At 37.3% G+C, this 19,653-nt stretch overlaps 1 protein-coding gene across 1 annotated transcript in view; it reads right to left on the reverse strand.

Annotated features, from left to right (window-relative positions):
* Window positions 1-19,653, reverse strand: part of RYR2 (ryanodine receptor 2 (cardiac)) — a 620,934-nt gene that overhangs the window by 293,036 nt on the left and 308,245 nt on the right. Inside the window, 3 exon segments of the mRNA XM_011976391.1 lie at window positions 270-444; window positions 2,813-3,021; window positions 18,920-19,067. Of these exon segments, the coding sequence (XP_011831781.1) occupies window positions 270-444; window positions 2,813-3,021; window positions 18,920-19,067 (532 nt within the window).

Raw genomic sequence — 19,653 nt, forward strand, 5'->3', positions numbered from 1 at the left:
ATTCTTTTGTCTGCTATTTATTTTCTTATTCATACTCATAAAAGCCATTTCAGCCTTCTAGAAATCCTAGCTAAGTCATATAGATAGCATTTCTAATAATGTAATTTCAAGGGCATCTGATCAAGTCAGTCACATGGCACCCTCACGATTTACAGCTGCAACTCATCTGCTCACTCACCTTCAAACAGAAACCACTGGTTAGGAAGCCTCAGAATGAAAGCTTCATTGTGCGGCAAACTTAAAAACAACACAAAACATAGTAGACTTACCATCACCAACATCAAAGTCCTTGAAAGCCAGTTCTGAACCTGAATCATCAAGAAGGATTTCACCATTCAGTGTGAACATCATGGTGTGTTCGTTCATGTCAACCATACAGCCCACGACATCGCCTGCTTGCCAAGAGCGCCCATAGTGTTCGTTGCCCTGATGCCACCGCTGGGCCTACACAGAGGACAGAAAAGTCCCTTGTCACAGACTAAGACAGGAAAATAGCACCCACCCACCACTCTGTCACTACTTAACAGCAGCGCCTTCTATTAACACAACAGCAGGAGAAAGTGCAGCTGGCATATCTGTCTACTGCAATGTCCTAAGCAAAATGGAACTGTCTGGGAATTCTAAATTCCTACCTAATATTAACATGGTATATTATTGAATCTTGAAAAAAAAAATCCAAAAGCTATTTCATGATTTTGAGAGCCCATTATTTTAAAAATCTAATCTCACGTACTTTCTGCTGAAAGAAAACTTATATGCCTTTAGAATATATTCTTTTTCTGCGACAATGAATGTTTCCCAGAATATGGTTTGTTTTTCTCTCCTCCCACAAATACAAATAATTATGAGCTAGGGAATCAAGCTGGGCATCTGTCATTGAAAATGATAGTGTAATTTTCATCTATTTCAAAATAAAATTTCATTCCTTAGAACTGATGGCACAGATATTTCAACAAAATGGAAATCTAGAAGCATTTCAGTGACATACTAAAAGTAAAAATGCTTCAAATCAAACCTAAAAATATCCTTAGGATATCTGCTGAAGTAACAAGCCAAAAATTGAATACAGATGCCAACCTTTTCTTCTATATACATAAAGTGAAATCTCATATTGTAAGTACATTTGAAACACAGTTTTGATAAATGTGACTTTTGGATCTACAAGCATATTCCATTGATTTATAGGTACACCTGAGTTATGTGAATTATTTTGTCAGATAAATCTTTTGACTTTTTCTTAAGCCTCACCTTCATTGTGAATTGGTATGTTACCGGACAAAGTCGCCAATGCAGAACGACGACATAATTCTTCTCAATATAACACACTGTCTTTTTTAAAAAGTTTACATCAGGTATCAAAAGGCATAAAATGCCCAACCCACTTACCTGGCTGTAGTGTTCGCCTTCCAACCCCACCCACCCCATGCCTGTTCCCAAATCGGGAGTATCCTTTCTTGCCTATAATTCGATTGGGAGTAAAGGTTATTTTAACTTTCCTCAGGATACTTCCCACTCTGGTTCATTACATCTGATCTTCAGGAGATGTAAACCTAAAGCTACCTTTTATCTGTTATTTTATTTTTTTAAGTTTAAAGTTTGCTAATTTTGACCCCCCCAAAAAAAGTGTTAAAATTTTCTATTTGAAATTTAAAAAAAAACTGGATTCAGGAAATGTGATGTTTCAGAACTAAGTGGGTCAACTGCCCTAATTTCAAGCCTAGAAAGGCTTTCCTCATAGGACATTTCACACCAAGAAGTATCCAAATGTCAAATCTCTTCATGATTGTTTATTTATTCCAATTTTATTTTTCTTAGTTAAAAAGTAGCTTTTCCCCCCTCATGTGAAAAGGAATATAAATTCACTTAAAAAATAAAAAATAAAAACAAGACTTTAAAAAATCTATGATTTTACCAATCAAAAGTGACTATTATTATCTTATTGTGGCTATAATCATATACACACTGTTATTGTTATTTTTTGTTTGTTTTGAGACAAGGTCTCACTCTCTTGCCCAGGCTGGAGTGCAGTGGTATGATCATGGCTCACTGCAGCCTCGACCTCCCGAGCTCAAGCAATCCTCTCACCTCAGCCTCCTAAGTATTGGGTGAAACTCTGTCTCAAAAAAAAAAAACAAAAAAAAAAAACCATGCTTGGCTAATTTAAAATTTTTTTTGTAGAGATAGGATCTTACTTTGTTGCCCAAACTGGTCTTGCACTCCTAGCCTCAAGCAATCCCTCTGCCTCAGCCTCCCAAAGTGCTGGGATTACAGGCACCTGGCCCATATTACTAATCAAAATATTTTACATATGTAAAACAATCTTTAAACATTTATAAATATATAAATAACAAAATAAACACCTGACCAGCTTCCATCCAACTTAATAGAAATTACTAATAATGTTGAAAATGAAAACCATTTGTGATTATAAACAACACTGCTTTAAGCATTGTAGCTATTAAATGTTTCTACAAACATACCATTAATTATAGCTTAAACTCCTGACATGGAATCGCTGTATCAATGTATATGCATTTTTCCTCTATATATGTATCTTTAACATTTTGATAGACAAAGATGATTTATCTTTTGACAACCATGGAAAAGCAATGTCTTACTTGGTGAATTTCACCATATTCATGTGTTGTGGGGACAGGTTTTGAGACTACGAGGACAAAAGCTTTTCTATGAAATATTTTTTCCATGTTTGTGCTGTGGAAAATACTGGTATTGTGATGCTACCAAGAGGAACAGCAGAGGAGACTAGCCTCCAGCATGCACAGATGACTGGTACAGGGCAAAGTCCACTCACCTTGAAGCCATCAAAGGCAAAGGCACGTTCATCCGAGCCGAGCTCCTGATCCGGTTGACAACCAGGCCGACTCCAACCAACTCTCATGTCTCCAGCAGTGACCGTCTCAAATTCAAAATACCACCGTCCCGCCTTCACTGCGTAAGTCTTCTCAGCACGGAAGATTCGGAACCTTTCCCCAGTGCCGCTGCACACTTCGGCTCTGGCTGCTGGGAAATGGACAGAGATTTCTGGTAGTCATTGCATGGGGAAGTGAAAGAGAAGGAAAGATAACATAAATAACAGAAGGAAAGATACACCATGACTTTAGTAACTCAACCTTCTGGGATGATGATAATGATACCTTCTTATCTTCTTTCCCATTTTACCAAGTGCTTTCTTATCTAGGACCAGCCACTGTCAGACCAGCTGGGTGAAGTGGAAAGCGCCAGGGCTTGTGCTGAGAGACTGGGGAATGAGCCTCAGTAATGCTGCCAGGGTTGGTGGCGTTCCCTCCGTCAGCCTCATTTTCAGGAGGGAACAACCTTTCTGTAGAACAAAACCCAAAAGTGCCTTGGTGCTTTGGTTGTGGAGGAAGAGATGGCAAGAAGACAATAAGAAAAAAGATCTGAACTGCTCTGCATAAGAAATGAATAGACATTTATGGGTGAGAGAGAAGAGGGAAGATGAAGCAAGGAAGAGAAAAGAAACAGAAATAAGGGAAAGCTGTAAACAGTGGAGAAAAGTAACAATAGTATCAACAGTAAAAATTTCCCTACAGGATGGTGATGGCTAAGGAACTCAAATGTGATGCAAAATTTTTCCATTCTCGCGTACATCTTCACTGTGATCTGCTATACACACAAATGCCGTATTTAAAAGATCTAGGGGAAAAAATAAAAAGGTCAGCATCCAACATTAGGACCAGTGTGATGCAAAAGGGGGCAAAGTATCTGTAGGAAAGGAGATGCAGGTGAGACTGAGAGAGACAGAGGGGGAAGCCTCAGACTGAGGAGCCCAGAGCCAGAATGACAATGAGAAGGTAGGTCCCTCTGAAATCACAGGAGAGCGGAATGAGTGTTCATTGAATTGATATCTCAAAGAAGGTGGTCACCTCAGCTAAGATCTGAGTTACATGCAGAGGAGGAAAGTTCAAACTTGACCAACATCACCCAACTAAAAATGGTGGAATTCGGGAGCTGCTTCATGTTACAGCCCCTCTTCTTCCTACTTTGCCTCCAATAGCTGGGACACAGTTACTAGGTACTGGTAAAATGCTAGTTCTCAGCCAAGTATGGTGGCTCACAGCTGTAGTCCCACACTTTGGAAGGCCAAGGTGGGAGGATCGCTTGAGCCCAGGATTTTGAGACCTGCCTGGGCAACATAGTAGGACCCTGTCTCTATAAAGAGTTTAAAAATTTGGCCAGACATGGTAGTGCATGCCTGTAAGTCCAAGCTCCTGAAAAGGCTGATATGGAAGGATCACCTGAGCCTGGAAGGTCGACGCTGCAGTGAGCTATGGCCATGCTATTGCACTCCAGCCTGAGTGACAGAGTGAGATCCTGTCTCAAAAAAAAAAAAAAAAAAACAAAGAAAGAAAGACAGAAACAAGTTCCTATTTGTCTCTCCTTAAGATTTCGGAAAGACCTTATGCATAATAAAAATTTAATAACAGTTCAATCATTGACTTGGCATGATCAAATTAGAACTATAAAAATAATCTATATAGGCCGGGCACGGTGGCTCACGCCTGTAATCCCAGCACTTTGGGAAGCTGAGGTGGGCGGATCACGAGGTCAGGAGATCGAGACCATCCTGGCTAACACGGTGTAACCTCTTCTCTACTAAAAATACAAAAAATTAGCCGGGCATGGTGCAGGTGCCTGTAGTCCCAGCTACTCCGGAGGCTGAGGCAGGAGAATGGCGTGAACCCGGGAGGTGGAGCTTGCAGTGAGCCGAGATCGCGCCACAGCCTGGGCAACAGTGCATGACTCCATCTCAAAAAAAAAAAAAAAAAAAAAATTAATCTATATAAACACTAAAGGTTGCCAATACACATACAGCTAGGTCATATGTAACAATTTAAAATTAGATTTTTAGTGAAGACAACACAGCTGCAGTAGGAGATGGCTCCCTATCACATGGGCTTAATGAAATGATCAATAACGGCTTTTTGATAACAGTGGTAGTGATTGTTGAATGTAGAACTAACTGAACCTGCTGGTTAACCCTTCAGAAACTAGCTTAAGTCTCTGAATAAGAGAGAAACATCTCTGTGGTTAAGGGTAAGTTCTCATGCCTATTACTTGGTAACTAAATATGTTTTGAAAAACAGGATCGTAAACTTTGTCTTAAGAGAAAAAAATTCTATCAATTTTATGATATTTAAAGGTAGTTTGTGCTATTAAAAAAACTAAAAAAAGCCACTGGGCGAGGTGGCTCACACCTGTTATCCCAACACTGTGGGAGGCTGAGGCAGGCAAATCACTTGAGGTCAGGAGTTCGAGACCAGCCTGGCCAACATGGTGAAACCACATCTCTACAAAAAATACAAAAATTAGCAGGGCGTGGTGGCGCGTGCCTGTAATGCCAGCTACTTGGGAGGCTAAGCAGGAGAATCACTTGAGCCCGGGAGGCAGAGGTTGCAGGGAGCCAATATCACGCAACTACACTCTAGCCTGGGGAACAGAGCAAGACTCTGTGTCCAAAAAAAAAAAAAAGGAAAAAGATAAAAAGAAACTACTTCTCAGTGCTGCAATACTAAATAAACAGGAAAGTCAAATTTTTATTCAGTTAATATTTTCTCAAAAACAGATTACTGCTAAATTGTTTCCTTAAAACATGCCTGTACCCTTCCCTAAATGAATCTAAGAGATATTAAATATGAGTTATAAATTACGCAAACATTTGGAGATTATTTTTCAGGGAAGAAAAAATTATCAGGTAGTTATCCTTATTTTTAATTATGCTGAGATTTATGAATAAAATACTATATTACATTCTAGTATGCATTAACAGATTTAATTCCTAATTTTCTAAATATAGAATTTAGTTTTTTTGGAAAACTAAACTACTGAAAACTCCCAGGTTCTCTTTTCTCTGCTTGGTTTCTATATCAAGACTTTACAAATATGTATAGTGTGCTCAAGTCACGCAAACTAATTTTAATATTAGCTCAAATCAAATATTTAAGAAGGCAAATTTGGTATAAAAATATAATAGATAATTTCCCCCAAAGCCCCCTACAAAATTCTCATGGAATTAAAACATACTACTAATCCCCTTGATTACTATAGGGAATGAAAATAGGGGGTACTATATGGAGAATATACTGCAGTAAGAACAATGCAGAATTTCTGAGTCCTAATATTCTTCTTCCTGGCCCCATTGCTGTACTATTCTTATGCCCCTTGATGATACTCAACCTAAACTTGAAACAAACATGTGGTTCACAGACACTATCATACAAGGGACTTCACACACAAAAAAAGTACTCTTCTTTTTCTTTTTTAATCTCTGTGGATTTTCCTATTTGTTTTTGTTTTCTTGTTTTTTGTTTTTTTTTTTTTTTTTGGAAACAGAATTTTGCTCTTGTTGCCCAGGTTGGAGTGCAATGGCACCATCTCAGCTTATTGCAACTTCTGCCTCCTGGGTTCAAGAAATTCCCCTGCCTCAGTTTCCTGAGTAGCTGTGGTTACATCCATGCCCGGCTACTTTTTTTGTATTTTCAGCAGAGATGGGGTTTCACCATGTTGGTCAGGCTGGTCTCGAACTCCTGACCTCAGTTGATCCACCAGCCTCAGTCTCCCAAAGTGCTGGGATTACAGGCGTGAGCCACCGTGCCCGGTCCCATAGTACATATTAAGTTAGTTGAGGGTAGCCTGCAACCACTTTTTAAAGAAGCAACAGTTCGACATTATACCTCTTGCTAAAATACTAACACAAAGTGAAATCTGGGTTTGTAGGAGTCTTTTTTAAAAAGATCCAGGCAATCTCCGGATATAGGAGCCCAGATAAATACCCGGACAGGGAAGCATCCTGTCAAAGGCACAGAACTCTCCCCCAAACACCCTCATGCTTTGCTCCATTTTAAACATGATAGATTTATATGTTTGGTAGGCAATCACAACTCATGTAAGTGTGTTATACAAGTGATTTTTATACTGTTATAATGAATATAATAATAATGGACATTTAAAAATGAATAGTTGGGAGACATAATCCTGTCATACATTATGAAGTCTGTTGGTATTCAAAGTAGAAACAATTCAGGAATTATATTATTAACAAACACCTCAAGATTAAGGCCAAGGACTGAGAAAAGTCCCAGTACCTCTCAGGCATGACACACCACCAATGACCTAACTAGGGCCTAAAAAGGCCTAAAGTAACCATACACTCTGCTCTCCAAACAAGACAGCTAAAAAAATATAAGCCACTAGAGGGCAGTCAAGATTTAACTATACATTAAAATCATAAATTACAAGAAGATATAAGGAAAAGCTAAAATTTTATACATATCTAGAATCTTTTAAGACTAATGATAATACTTTTTTAAATTATTGGTATTAATCAGCCATCCTTTCAACCTTCTGGTATTATTTTGGATAAAGCAATTCAAATCTTGATTAAACCTTGTAGTAAATAAGAATAAATTCCATTTTCACATGCTTTAAAATATTATTGACAACAATATTCCAAAGATACTACAACTCAAATACAGAGTTCACATTTTATCTGCAATACGTAAGCATTCTCCTAAGAGAAAATAAATTATAATTCTGATTAATTACATAAGGCTTGATTCAATTTTATTAAACTTGTTATGCCCTTGACTTTTTTTAAATGTCAGCAACAGCAGTATAGACTATTATAAATTAATGTTTTTAATCGCATCTTAGTGATAATCAGATTGATTTTGCTTTATGCTATAAAATCTCTCAACATCTATCTTTTATTTTTTATTCCCACCATCCTTGTTCAAAAAAACAATTTTTCTAAAGCCTCCCAACTGGTCTATCTCCAAGCACTGCCCCCTCCAATCTGTCCCTTCCCACTGTTGCCATAGTTATATTGCTATTGTAAACTGTTATCACACATCAAGCTCTTGCTTTAAAACTTCCTGGGGCTGGTACTCTTTATACAAATTTATCCACATTTCTTAGCTGAGTTTGCAAGATATTCCATATTTTATCCTAATCCTTCTACCTTCATCTATGTCTGTTCTCTCTCCCATCTGTACCCTATATTTTATCCTAAGTGGACCATCTACCCTTCCTCAACTCTTTCTATACTTAATCACATCAGATGTACTTTCTTTCTAGTACCAATAGCCTTTCTGACGCTAATCTCTACTTGTTGAAATTTTGATCCTTTCAACATCTAACTCTGAAGACATTTTCTCCCTTTACTGATTCCTGATCCTTTCAACATCTAACTCTGAAGATGTGTCTCCCTTTAATGATTCCTCCCAAAGGAAAATTAATCTTTCTTCTTATGTCTTTTCCATACAGATCACCTGCGTCCTTACTATGAAGCATGCTGTTATATTCTGGTATATAGTGAACAATAAACCTAATCTCAGCTTCTACTGTAGAATATGCCACTCTATTCTCATTGCTCACTGTTCACATAACTTTAGTAAAATCAAACCTTGTCAAACAACTGTCAGTGGCTCTGTCTCTAAATTCTTAAAATACAGAGATTGTGTGATCACTATTTTTTCCTCCTTGTTTTCTCATTTTCTTATACATTCACTCTTCAAACTCATTAGATTCCTTCATTCTTCCCTTCCTTACCTATATAACTTTCCATACTTTCTTGCCCTTATTAGCTTTTCCCCTACTTGCTCTGTTAACCCCAATTACTGTCCAATTTCGCTACCTTCACTGTGAACATCTGTACCTGCTCTGCTGAGTTTGCCAGAAAACACATGCACAGAACAGACTGGCACCACCAACTCACAGTCTCCAACCTCAACGGGACCATCAGTGTTTCTCCACAATGTGTTTATCTGTTTGCAGCTTGCTCTCTGTTCCATCCCACAAAACAGCAATTTTTAATCTTTATTGCTGAGTAACATCAGCAGAAATGGTAGAGAAAGAATGTCCAAAAATCCTCTTCTCCACAAAATTAATGAGAACACTGGCAAAAAAATTATGCAAATGAAATTTTTCACAGCTCCGGAAATTAAAGGCTAGCAAAAGCCAGGGAGTGTTTATTTGACAAAAATGTCCAAATGTTGGTAAGAACAGCAAACTAGTGATGTTTGAATTTGTTCCTGCCCCATCACACCCTCTCTCTAATTCCAAGGCATATTGAAAACCAACAGCCCCTCAATCATAGTGAAAATCAGCCACCCACAAGCCCTTGTAGTGGGCAGAACAGACTGGAGTTCATCCAAAGCCCAGTTCCCAGATAACTGTCATTATGTTCCCTTTTCTGGAAAATTCCATTGGTAAGATTTGTCTTTAATCCACTTGACCTAAAGCTTGCCCAGTGCAAATAGTCACTTCTCCAAGGACATTTGCTGAAAATCATCTGAGGCAGTTTGTTAGCCTTGCAGCTCTGTGAGACAGCAATAACAGTTGAGGCAAACAACAACTGACCAAAAAGTTTGAAAGGAAAAGCTGGGGAATGAAATATTCATAGTGGGATGTGAGAAGCTCCAACATATTCCTGGGACTCTAGAAGACCATGCTCATGCCCAGAGCTGTGCATGTATTCAGGAAAAACCTGAAAAAGCTTACACCTCTGAAAGACCTTGAGGCTCTGCACATGCAGTAAGAGAAGGCTAATGTGAAATTGTGAGTTGCCTGGTTGAGTGTTGAAGGCATGTGCCAACCTGCTCACATCACATTGCCTTTCCTTCGGTAAAGACTGGGAGACCTATCGATCCTAGGCATTTAAGAGTCTCTGTCCTACCATTAGCTGACCACAAAGCTAATGAAACTGAGACTTCAGTGGCCACCCATGACAGGCAACATAGTCTCTACTAAACCAGTTTAGAAAAATTACTAAGGAAACAAACAACCATGACAATAAGCACAACAACAAAATCTGAAATAGGGGTGAATACAGAGTTGCCAGATTACATTGTTTAAAATGTTCAATTTTTCACAAAAATTGTGAGACACACAAAAAGACAAGAAAGTACGTCCCATACATAAAGGGGGAAAAAGCAGTCAACAGCAATTATTCTTCAGGAGGCCGAGATGTTGGGCTTATTAGACAAAGACTAAGTTAGGTATCTTAAATCTGTTCAAAGAACTAAATAAAACCATGCGTAATGAGCTAAATAAAAGTATGAGGCCGGGCACAGTGTCTCATGCCTGTAATCCCAGCACTGTGGGAGGCCGAGGCAGGTGGATCACCTGAGGTCAGGAGTTCAAGACCAGCCTGACCAACATGGTGAAACCCTGTACCTACTAAAAATACAAAATTAGCCAGGCACAGTGGTGATCCATTTCTGTTCTGCCCACTCCAGGGGCGTGTGGGTGACTGATTTTCACTACAATTGAGGGGCTGTTGGTTTTCAATATGCCAAGGAATTAGAGAGAGGGTGATGGGGTAGGAGCACATTAAAACATCACTAGTTGCTGTTCTTACCAACATTTGGACATTTTTATCAAATAAACACTCCCTGGATTTTGGCCAGTCTTTAATTTCCAGAGCTATGAAAAATTTTATTTGCATATTTTTTTTTGCCAGTGTTCTTATTATCCCAGCTACGTGGGCGGCCGAGGCAGGAGATTTACTTGAACCCGGGAGGTGGAGGTTGCAGTGAGATGAGATCACGCCATTGCACTCCAGCCTGGGCAACAAGAGCAAAATTCCATCTCAAAAAAAAAAAAGTGAAAAATCATGCTTCACCAAATAGCATCAATATCAATAAAGAGGCAAATTATAAAAAAGAACCAAAATTTCTGGAGTTGAAAAGCACAGTACCTGAAATTAAATATACACCAGAGGGCTCAACAACAGAGTTGCACTGACAAGAGTCAATGAACTTAGAGATAAGTCCATTAGTCAAGTATGAAAAACAGAAAAAGAAATGAAGAAAGATAAGGAGAGTTTCAGAGGTCTAAGGGATACACTCAACCGTACCAACATACACATAATGAAAGTCACAGACTGTAAGGAGAGACAGAAAAGAAAGAATGAATAAATATGGCCAGAAGCTTCCCAAATTTAATGGAAAACATTCATTTATACATCTAAGAAGTACAATAAACTTTGGGGATAAATTCAAAGAAATTAAAACTAGACACATCATAATCAAACTGTTCAAATCCAAAAACAGAGAGAGAAGCCTGAAAACAGTGAGAAGCAACTCATCACATAGAAGGGACCATCCAAAAGATTGATGTCAATGTCTCATCAGAAAACATAAAGACCAGAAGGCAGTGGGATGACATATTTGAGTACTAAAAGAAAAAATAATTGTCAGCTGAGAATTCTATACCCAACACATCTTTATTGCTCTCTTCAAGACTTCTAATCCAGTCCAGCCTTCCCTGACTTCTACTCCTTAGGAAAATAAATTCATTTTCTATTTCAACCTGAAGACAATAATTGTACAGTAGACTGCCCTCAGCTTCCTTCTGATTTTCCCTGTACACAGGTTTTTGCATCGTCTTCAATCTTTACTTCTTTCCTACTAACCTCAGGGGAACAAGTGGTGTTCTTCCTTTTATATGAGGCCAATCCCTTGACCTGTGTTCTGAATTTCATTCCCTTCAACCTTCTGAGAGACCACAGCTCATCAAGCTCCTCTTACTCTATTTTCAACTTCTCTCTCTCCCTTGGTGTAAAAATGTCCAAATTTCTTTCATTTAAAAAATGAAATCTTTAACCCTCTGCTTCTTTCTAGTAATAGTCTCACGTTTGTATTTATATCTGTAATTGAATCCTGGTATATTTGTTGAATTGTCTCACATGCACCTCAAACTTAAGATGTTTACAATAAAACTCAGAATCTTCCCACTACTCCATGTCCATCTGCTCCAATTCCTGTGTTCCCAACCAATGTGTATGTAGTTAACATCTATCAATCCAGACACTATCTCAGATGCCTCCTTCGTCCTTCTGCTGATTCTACTTCTAAATGCCAAATATATTTTTCTGTTCACAGTATTCCCAAAGCTAAGGCCTCCAACACTCTTCATCTATACTTCTTTTTTAGTCCCCAAACTGCTGTCCTCATCTCCAGTTTTGTTTATATTCAGCCTTTTTCCTAAAGAGCCACTAGAATCATTCTTTAATTAAAAAAACAATCTGTTTCAACTCCTACCTCCTCTATTTGATCTACTGCCACTTTTCTAACTCCACTCTACATCTGGTCATGCAAAGCTCTCTGAGATTCCCATTTGCAATCCTCCTTGTGTCTCTAAGACTTACATATACTATCCTCTCTGCCTGAAATGCATGAACCCAATTGACTTAGCTGTACCTACTTTGGTGGTTTTAAAATATGTCCACAAATATGTTAGTACACCTCCATTCAGAAAGTGTGGGCTTCATTGAGTGGTTCAGTTCTAACAAACAGAATATAATAGAAGTAAGTGTAACAAGCATTGCAGCATCCTCCATGTACTCACTCTTCGATTTTTCATTCTGGGGGGAGTCAGCTTCCATGTGAAGGCACTCGAGCATCTCTATGAAGAGCTCTGTGTGGCAAGGCTGCGCCCATCTGGCTGTGTCTTCTGCCAACAGCCAGAGAGGAAGCGAGTTCTTTAGTCAACAGTTAACGCAAGTGAGCTGTCTTAGTATTCAGTGTTCCAGCTCCAGGGAAGACTTCAGATGACTTAAGCCCTGGCCAACTTAATAGCAACCTCAGAGAGACTATGATCCAGAAGCAGAAGCACCTGTCACTCACATTCATAAACCACAAAAACTTTGAGATAACAAATGTTTCAAATGTTTGTTCTTTTTTAGCCACTGAGGGGTGTTTTTTTTTGTTTGTTTGTTTTTTGTTTTTTGGCGGGAGGGAAAGGGGCAGTTTGCTGTATAGAAATAGGTAACTAATATACCTCCTCTTTAAAGATTTCCCTCATATCACCAAGCTGAGTTAAACTCTCTGTATTATGACTGTTGGGCTTAACACTTACATTGTATGGTAGTGGTGGCAATTTAGTCTATTTTCCCTGTCTACATTGAGAGCTACATAAGACAAAAACTCTTATTCATCTTTGAATTCCCAGTAGGCACAGTAGATGTTCCATATCTATGTATTAAAATAAAATAGAGTGGCCAGGAGCGGTGGCTCACGCCTGTAATCCCAGCACTTTGGGAGGCCGAGGAGGGTGGATCACAACGTAGGAGTTCAAGACCAGCCTGTCCAATATGGTGAAACCCTGCCTCTACTAAAAAAAAAAAAAAAAAATTAGCCGGACATGGTTGCAAGCGCATGTAGTCCCAGTTACTCAGGAGGCTAAGGCAGGGAAAATCACCTGAACCGGGGAGGCGGAGGTTGCAGTGAGCTGAGATTGCACCACTGCACTCTAGCCTGGGAGACAGAGTGAGACTGTGTCTCAAAAAATAATACTAATAAAATTTTAAAAATGGAAATTAGAAGAATTGCAAATATGGAAGTAAAATGAAGTGCAGCATATATTTTGTAAATATAAGCTCCTTTTCTTTCTTCTTAAAATTCACACAATTCAGAAGAAAGTAGGTACCCATAAGGTAGCTTATGTTGTCGACAACGATGTTAGGAAGATGAAATTATTAATATGTAGTAGCTACAAATAGTATAAAACACTGTATGTCATCAGAATAACATCTCAACATTTTACTTATCTGCATCATTCTGGAGTAAAGTTATCTCTAAAAGCAAATGTGTCATGTGTCACTGAATATAGTTTATGCCTTTAAGTGACAATATCTTTATAACCATCATTGGTTTTTTTCTGTCTGGCATTGTAATGCATATTTCTATGTACAGGGGAAAATGCACTCCTTTTCTTGGATACTGGCCATAATTAACTCTTTTCTTGAAGACTCAAGGTTATAATTTCTCTGAGCTGTAGTGTTTTCCCTTATTTTTAGTTATTATCTATAACTTTAGATATTTATTATTATCTTAAGTTATTATCTATAAGTTTAGAATTGAGTCAACCAGACTTAGGCATTCTCTCTTTGTAATTTTCAATGAGTATCAGGAAAGCAATGTGAGAGTTCCTTCTAAATGTAGAGTAAATAACTTTCAAAATGTTTGATATTAAGCAGAGTGGGGTAGCGGAAGGAAAACGGGTAATTATATCCCTATCAAGACTATGGATACCAAAAATATAAATATTCATGTGTAAAGTAATGAAAACCTAGGGAAATCAAATGATTGATGTGTCAGACTATAAAACCATGTGTGACTTTTTCCCCCCAAATTTTATCATTATCATTATATAAGTATCTTTCCAATCTAAAAATATATTGACTGTCATCACTGCTACCTACATCCTCCACAGATGCACAATGTTAAAGATTTATAAAGTTAGAGGGAAGCTCAAGAACTCTTTGGTTATTACACCCTTCTTTTGCCTAAAGAGAGTGGTTGAATCAAATATTTGAAAGTATGCAAAAACACTATTGGAAATACTATATCATCACAAGGCAATGTTAGTGAATATTTGTATGCCTGATATATACATTTGTTCATTAGAAAGTACATTTCATAGGTCATTTCAAAGCTGTGAAACCAGGATCTCTTGACACTGTGATTGAACATTGACATTCTCCATAGGATGCCATAGTCCTACTTAATAATGCTGTGCGCTCCTAAGGTAACGTAAGACGTAGTCACGCATAACCACTGCAGATCACTCATAATAATCCATGATTGGTCATATGGAGAAACAAATACATGTCTGAAATTTTAACCAAAACAAAAATACATTTAAGATCAATTAACCTTTGAAAAGATTGATAAAATAAATTCATCCCTTAGAGGAGTGCTCAGGATAAAAAGAGAGAAAATGTCAACTATCGATATCAGGAATGAAAAGGGGGACATCATTAAAGATCCTACAGACATTAAAAGAATAATAAGAGCACATTAGTGCAATTTTATGCCTATATATGGCAACTTAAATTAAATGAACTAATTTACTGAAAAACGTAATTTATCAAAACTGACACAGGAATAAATAGAAACTCTAAATAGCTCTCAAGGTATTAAATACATTGAATTCATAATAAAATACTTTACTATAGGATAAAACTCTAGGCTCATGCTTTCGATGATAAATTCTATCAAATATTTGAAAAAGAAATAATATAAATTAACACAAATTCTTTCAGAAAACAGGAGAGAAAATTTCCTACTTAGGAAGCTATCTTTACATCGATATCAAAATCTAACAAAGATATTATAAGAAAAAAATTATACAGCAGTGTATTGTCCATAAACTTAATTACAAAAGTCCTAAGCAAAATATTAACAAATAGAATACAGCTCTGTGTAAAAAAGGACAATGCACCATGACTGAGGAGAGTTGTCCTAGAAATAGAAAACTGGTTTAACATTTGAAAATCACTTGGAAGTCATGATATCCACAGAATAAAGGAGAAAAATACATAATCTGTTCAATAAATGGAGAAAAAAGCACTTGACAAAATTCAAGACCCTATTTATGATAAAATCACCCACAAACGAAGAATAGAAGGGAATCTCTTCAATGTGATAAAGGATATCTATTAAAAGCTATACTTAACATTACACTTAATGGTGAAACATCACAACTTCCCCCATAAGGCAGAATAACCTCTCTTACCATTTCTATTCAACAGTGTTCTGAATTCTTTACCTGTTCAATAAATCAAGAAGCAAAAAAGCTATAACAATTGTAAAAGAAAAAGTGAGGTTTAGTTTTTGCAGACCTCATGATTATGTATACAGAAAATCTCACTGAATTCACACACACACAAAAAAATAGAACTGACATATAAATTTAGCCAAATCACAGGATATAAGGTCAATATGCAAATATCAATTATATATCTCATATTCATGTACATTTTGGAAATGACATAAACTTTAAACAAATTTCATGTAATATTATCAAAAACATCAGATAAATCTAATAATGTGTAAGACCTCTACTCTGAAAACTGCAAAGCAATGCTAAGAGAAACTAAAGAGGATGAAAATAAATGGACAAATGTACCATGTTCATGAATCAGTTAACTAAATCTGGCTAAAATATCAATTCTTCCGAAACCAACCTATGAATTCAACTGTAATCCCATCCAAATTAAATTAACAAGTTGAATCTAAATGTATGTAGAAATGCAAAAGAAGAATTAAAAAACCTTTATAAAAGATGAAAGAAGTTGGAAGACTTTCCTTACCTGATTTTAAGATTTATTTTGTGATAAAAATGAAGACAATGGAATATTAGCTTAAGGACAGACACACAGATCAATGGAACAGAATATACAGTCCAGAAATAGACTGACTTATGTGTTCAATAGATTTTGACTAAGATGCCAAGGTAATTTAATTTGCTAAGAATAATTGTTCCAACAAATGGTGCTGGGACAGTTGGATATTCATCTGCACAAAAAATGAACCTTGATCTTAACCTTACCTCATACACAAAAGCTAACTCACTTTAGATCACAGACCTGCAAGTAAAAGCTAAAATAATAAAACTCTGGGAGGAAACATAAGAGAAAATATTTTTGTTTATGCATAGGCAAAGATGTCCTAGGACATAAAACCCCCAACTGTAAAGGAAAAGAAATCATAAATGGACTTCAAATTAAGAATGCCTGCTCTTTGAAAGACCTCATTAAGAAAATGAAAAAGCAACCTGCAAATGGAAGAAAATCTTTCCATACCTGGCATGGTTCTTCTATCCAAAATACACTTTTAAAAATGCAATTCAGTAAAAAGGCCAACACAAATTAGAAAATATGCCTCAGCAATTATACTCTTAGGTATTTAGCCTAAGAGAAATGAAAGATTAATTATATACCAAGATTTGTACATGAATATTCATAGCAGCCTTATTCATAATCACCTACAATTGGAAACAACCCAAATCATCCATCTATAGGAGAATGGATAAACAAAGGGTAAATTATTACTATTAAGGAATGCCACTGAGCAATAGATTTTGTGATATACATGAAACATGCAAGATCATAAAAGCGTTATGTTGAACAAAAGAAACTAGATATAAAAAATACATGCTAGAGTGATTATAATTATAACATCTACTTTTATAGGTTACATTTCTATTTCTATTTGCTATAACTTAATGTGTAATGATAGAACTTACAAAGTGGTTACTTTGTTGGGAACACAATGAAACTTTCTGGAAGGAAGAAAACATTGGAGGTGTTTTTGGTAGAGGTTCCTTTTGTTTCTACAACTGACGAAATTTACCAAACTGAACACTTTCGATGTGTACATTTTATTGTACATAAGTTCTATTTCAATTTAAAAACATAATTATTTAGAACCAATTAACTTTCAGGGTGTATTCTATATCAGAGAATTGTAGAAGTCTTTCTGATTGCCAATTTTTGCCTCACAAGCCTTTTATTGTTTACTTTCTTCCCAGTGGCTACATGGACTATATACTCTTTGAGACAGGAATCTTCTTGGTATTTTGCACACCTAACAGCATCTGATTCATAACGCGTGTACCACACCTCTGTTGTTATAAAGCTAACCTCAAGATAGATATTATGTTAGCATTATGGATATTATTATTATTGTTAACAAGTGGATATATCATTTAATTTGCAGCCAATATAAGAGTCCAGTAACTGATAAGATCTGTCAAGATGTTAAGCATGTATTTGCTCAATTCAAAGGACTAAAATATGTCAGGATGCCTATGATTAGGACCCTACATCTGCCACTTTAAATAGGAAGACACAGAAGTCCCTGAATCTGAGGTTCCTTATCTATAAAATGAGCATAATACAAGTATCGCCCTCATAAGAGTTACTGTGAGGATTAAATAATAATTGTAAAAGTCTTAGAAACACTTATATAGCTAATATATAAATATTAACTATCATTATTATTTAAGATCCACTTTTATGTACAGGTAATGCACTGAAAATATGAGCCACTGGAATACATTTGGAATACATTTTTAAAACTTTCCATCAACAATTATAGGCACTATGATGAAGCACACAATCCTCATTTCTTTTTTGTCAATGTTTTGAAAATGGGTATTAAATTAACTCAAACTGCAGGAGCAAAGGATTAAAGAGTAGCTCATTCTATCTAAACTACATTCTTTTTTTTTTTTTTTTTTGGGACGGAGTCTCTCTCTGTCTTCCAGGCTGGAGTGCAGTGGCCGGATCTCGGCTCACTGCAAGCTCCGCCTCCCGGGTTCACGCCATTCTCCTGCCTCAGCCTCCCGAGTAGCTGGGACTACAGGCGCCTATCACCACACCCGCTAATCTTTTCTTTTTTTAATTTTGCATTTTTTTAGTAGAGATGGGGTTTCACTGTGTTAGCCAGGATGGTTTCGATCTCCTGATCTCGTGATCTGCCTGCCTCGGCCTCCCAAAGTTCTGGGATTAGGGGCATGAGCCACCGCGCCCAGCCTAAACTACATTCTTCAAAGGTATTATTTAAGGAAGATGTATTCTTTGCAGAACCTTTAAAAATCCATTGTGTTCAACACATAGTTATTGAGTACCTACTGTAATGTGTTTCCCTTAAAGCAAAATATCACATTAATTAATTCAATGTTGCCTGTACATGTGTGTGTACATGGCAAAGGTGGAATTTTGTAAAACACTAGCCTCCACTACAGGCTTATTTCCCAAATCTGCAAAACTCAGCTATTCTGGAAGAGGGCTGGTGGGCTAGGGGAGAAGTCCAATATCATAATCAGGGAAGTACCTATTGATCTCAGAGGCTTGAGGAAGATAGGCCCATTTTCTCCGCCCACAGAATCATCAGCATCCTGAGCCACCCCACTGAGAGATGGGTCTAACCCCTCAGGTGTTTTTCAGGGAAGAAAAGCCACCTGGATGAAATTCCACACCTAGACTAGAGGACCTTGTTTAGTACTCCCCCTTTTATTCATTTATTTGGCTTTAAAGAACTACTACATGATCTTGCAACCGAAGAGGAGGAAAGTAAAACCAAAATACCATGGTCTTGATCTGGTGCTTCCAAGTTGTAACCGTACCCCAGCAGCGTGCGCACGGCCTCGCGGAGGCTGTCCTTGTTGGATTTCTTGGTTCGGTCATCCAGAAGAGTGTAAGGAACAAGGCGAGGATTTCTTCTGTTCTTTACGTCCTGCAGGGAAAAATTGGGTGCAGATGTCTAAGCAACACCAAGGGCTTTTAAAAATGAATAGCTACCAAATACATCAAACTTAAAATTCCATGAGAAAACCTGACCCTTCCACAATCCCTGCGTTTTCCCAGGCTGCAAAGTTACCAAAACACTATCAATATAAAAGATTCAATCAAATGAATAAGCACCTGTATGGAAAGCAAGCCCTTTCCACGAGAAGGAAAAACAACAATAACAAAAAAATAGTTTCAGTGATCTCTAACCACTTCCATCTGCCACGTTCACATGGCAAAGGACAATAGTAGAGAACACCCAATTTGCAAGTACAGTTCATGGACAGGGTTTTATTCCAAGAAGAGCCAAATGAGTACTGGTCCCCCCCCTCAATGGTTTTCAGTCAATGAAGAACTTAAGGCTGCTTTCCCTTCTTCAGAAAAATTCCAGTGTGTTATGGATCCCCCTTCTATGTCCCTAATTGAAAAATATGCATTGGGTTGAATCCATCAACCAGTGAAACCCAGCAATGCCAGGGGCACTAAAATGACTATAAAACTCATAACTTGTCTATTGTAAAAGAGGCTCCAAT

The sequence above is a fragment of the Mandrillus leucophaeus genome, unplaced genomic scaffold (assembly GCF_000951045.1).
Source record: "Mandrillus leucophaeus isolate KB7577 unplaced genomic scaffold, Mleu.le_1.0 Scaffold165, whole genome shotgun sequence".
Lineage (NCBI taxonomy): Eukaryota > Metazoa > Chordata > Mammalia > Primates > Cercopithecidae > Mandrillus > Mandrillus leucophaeus.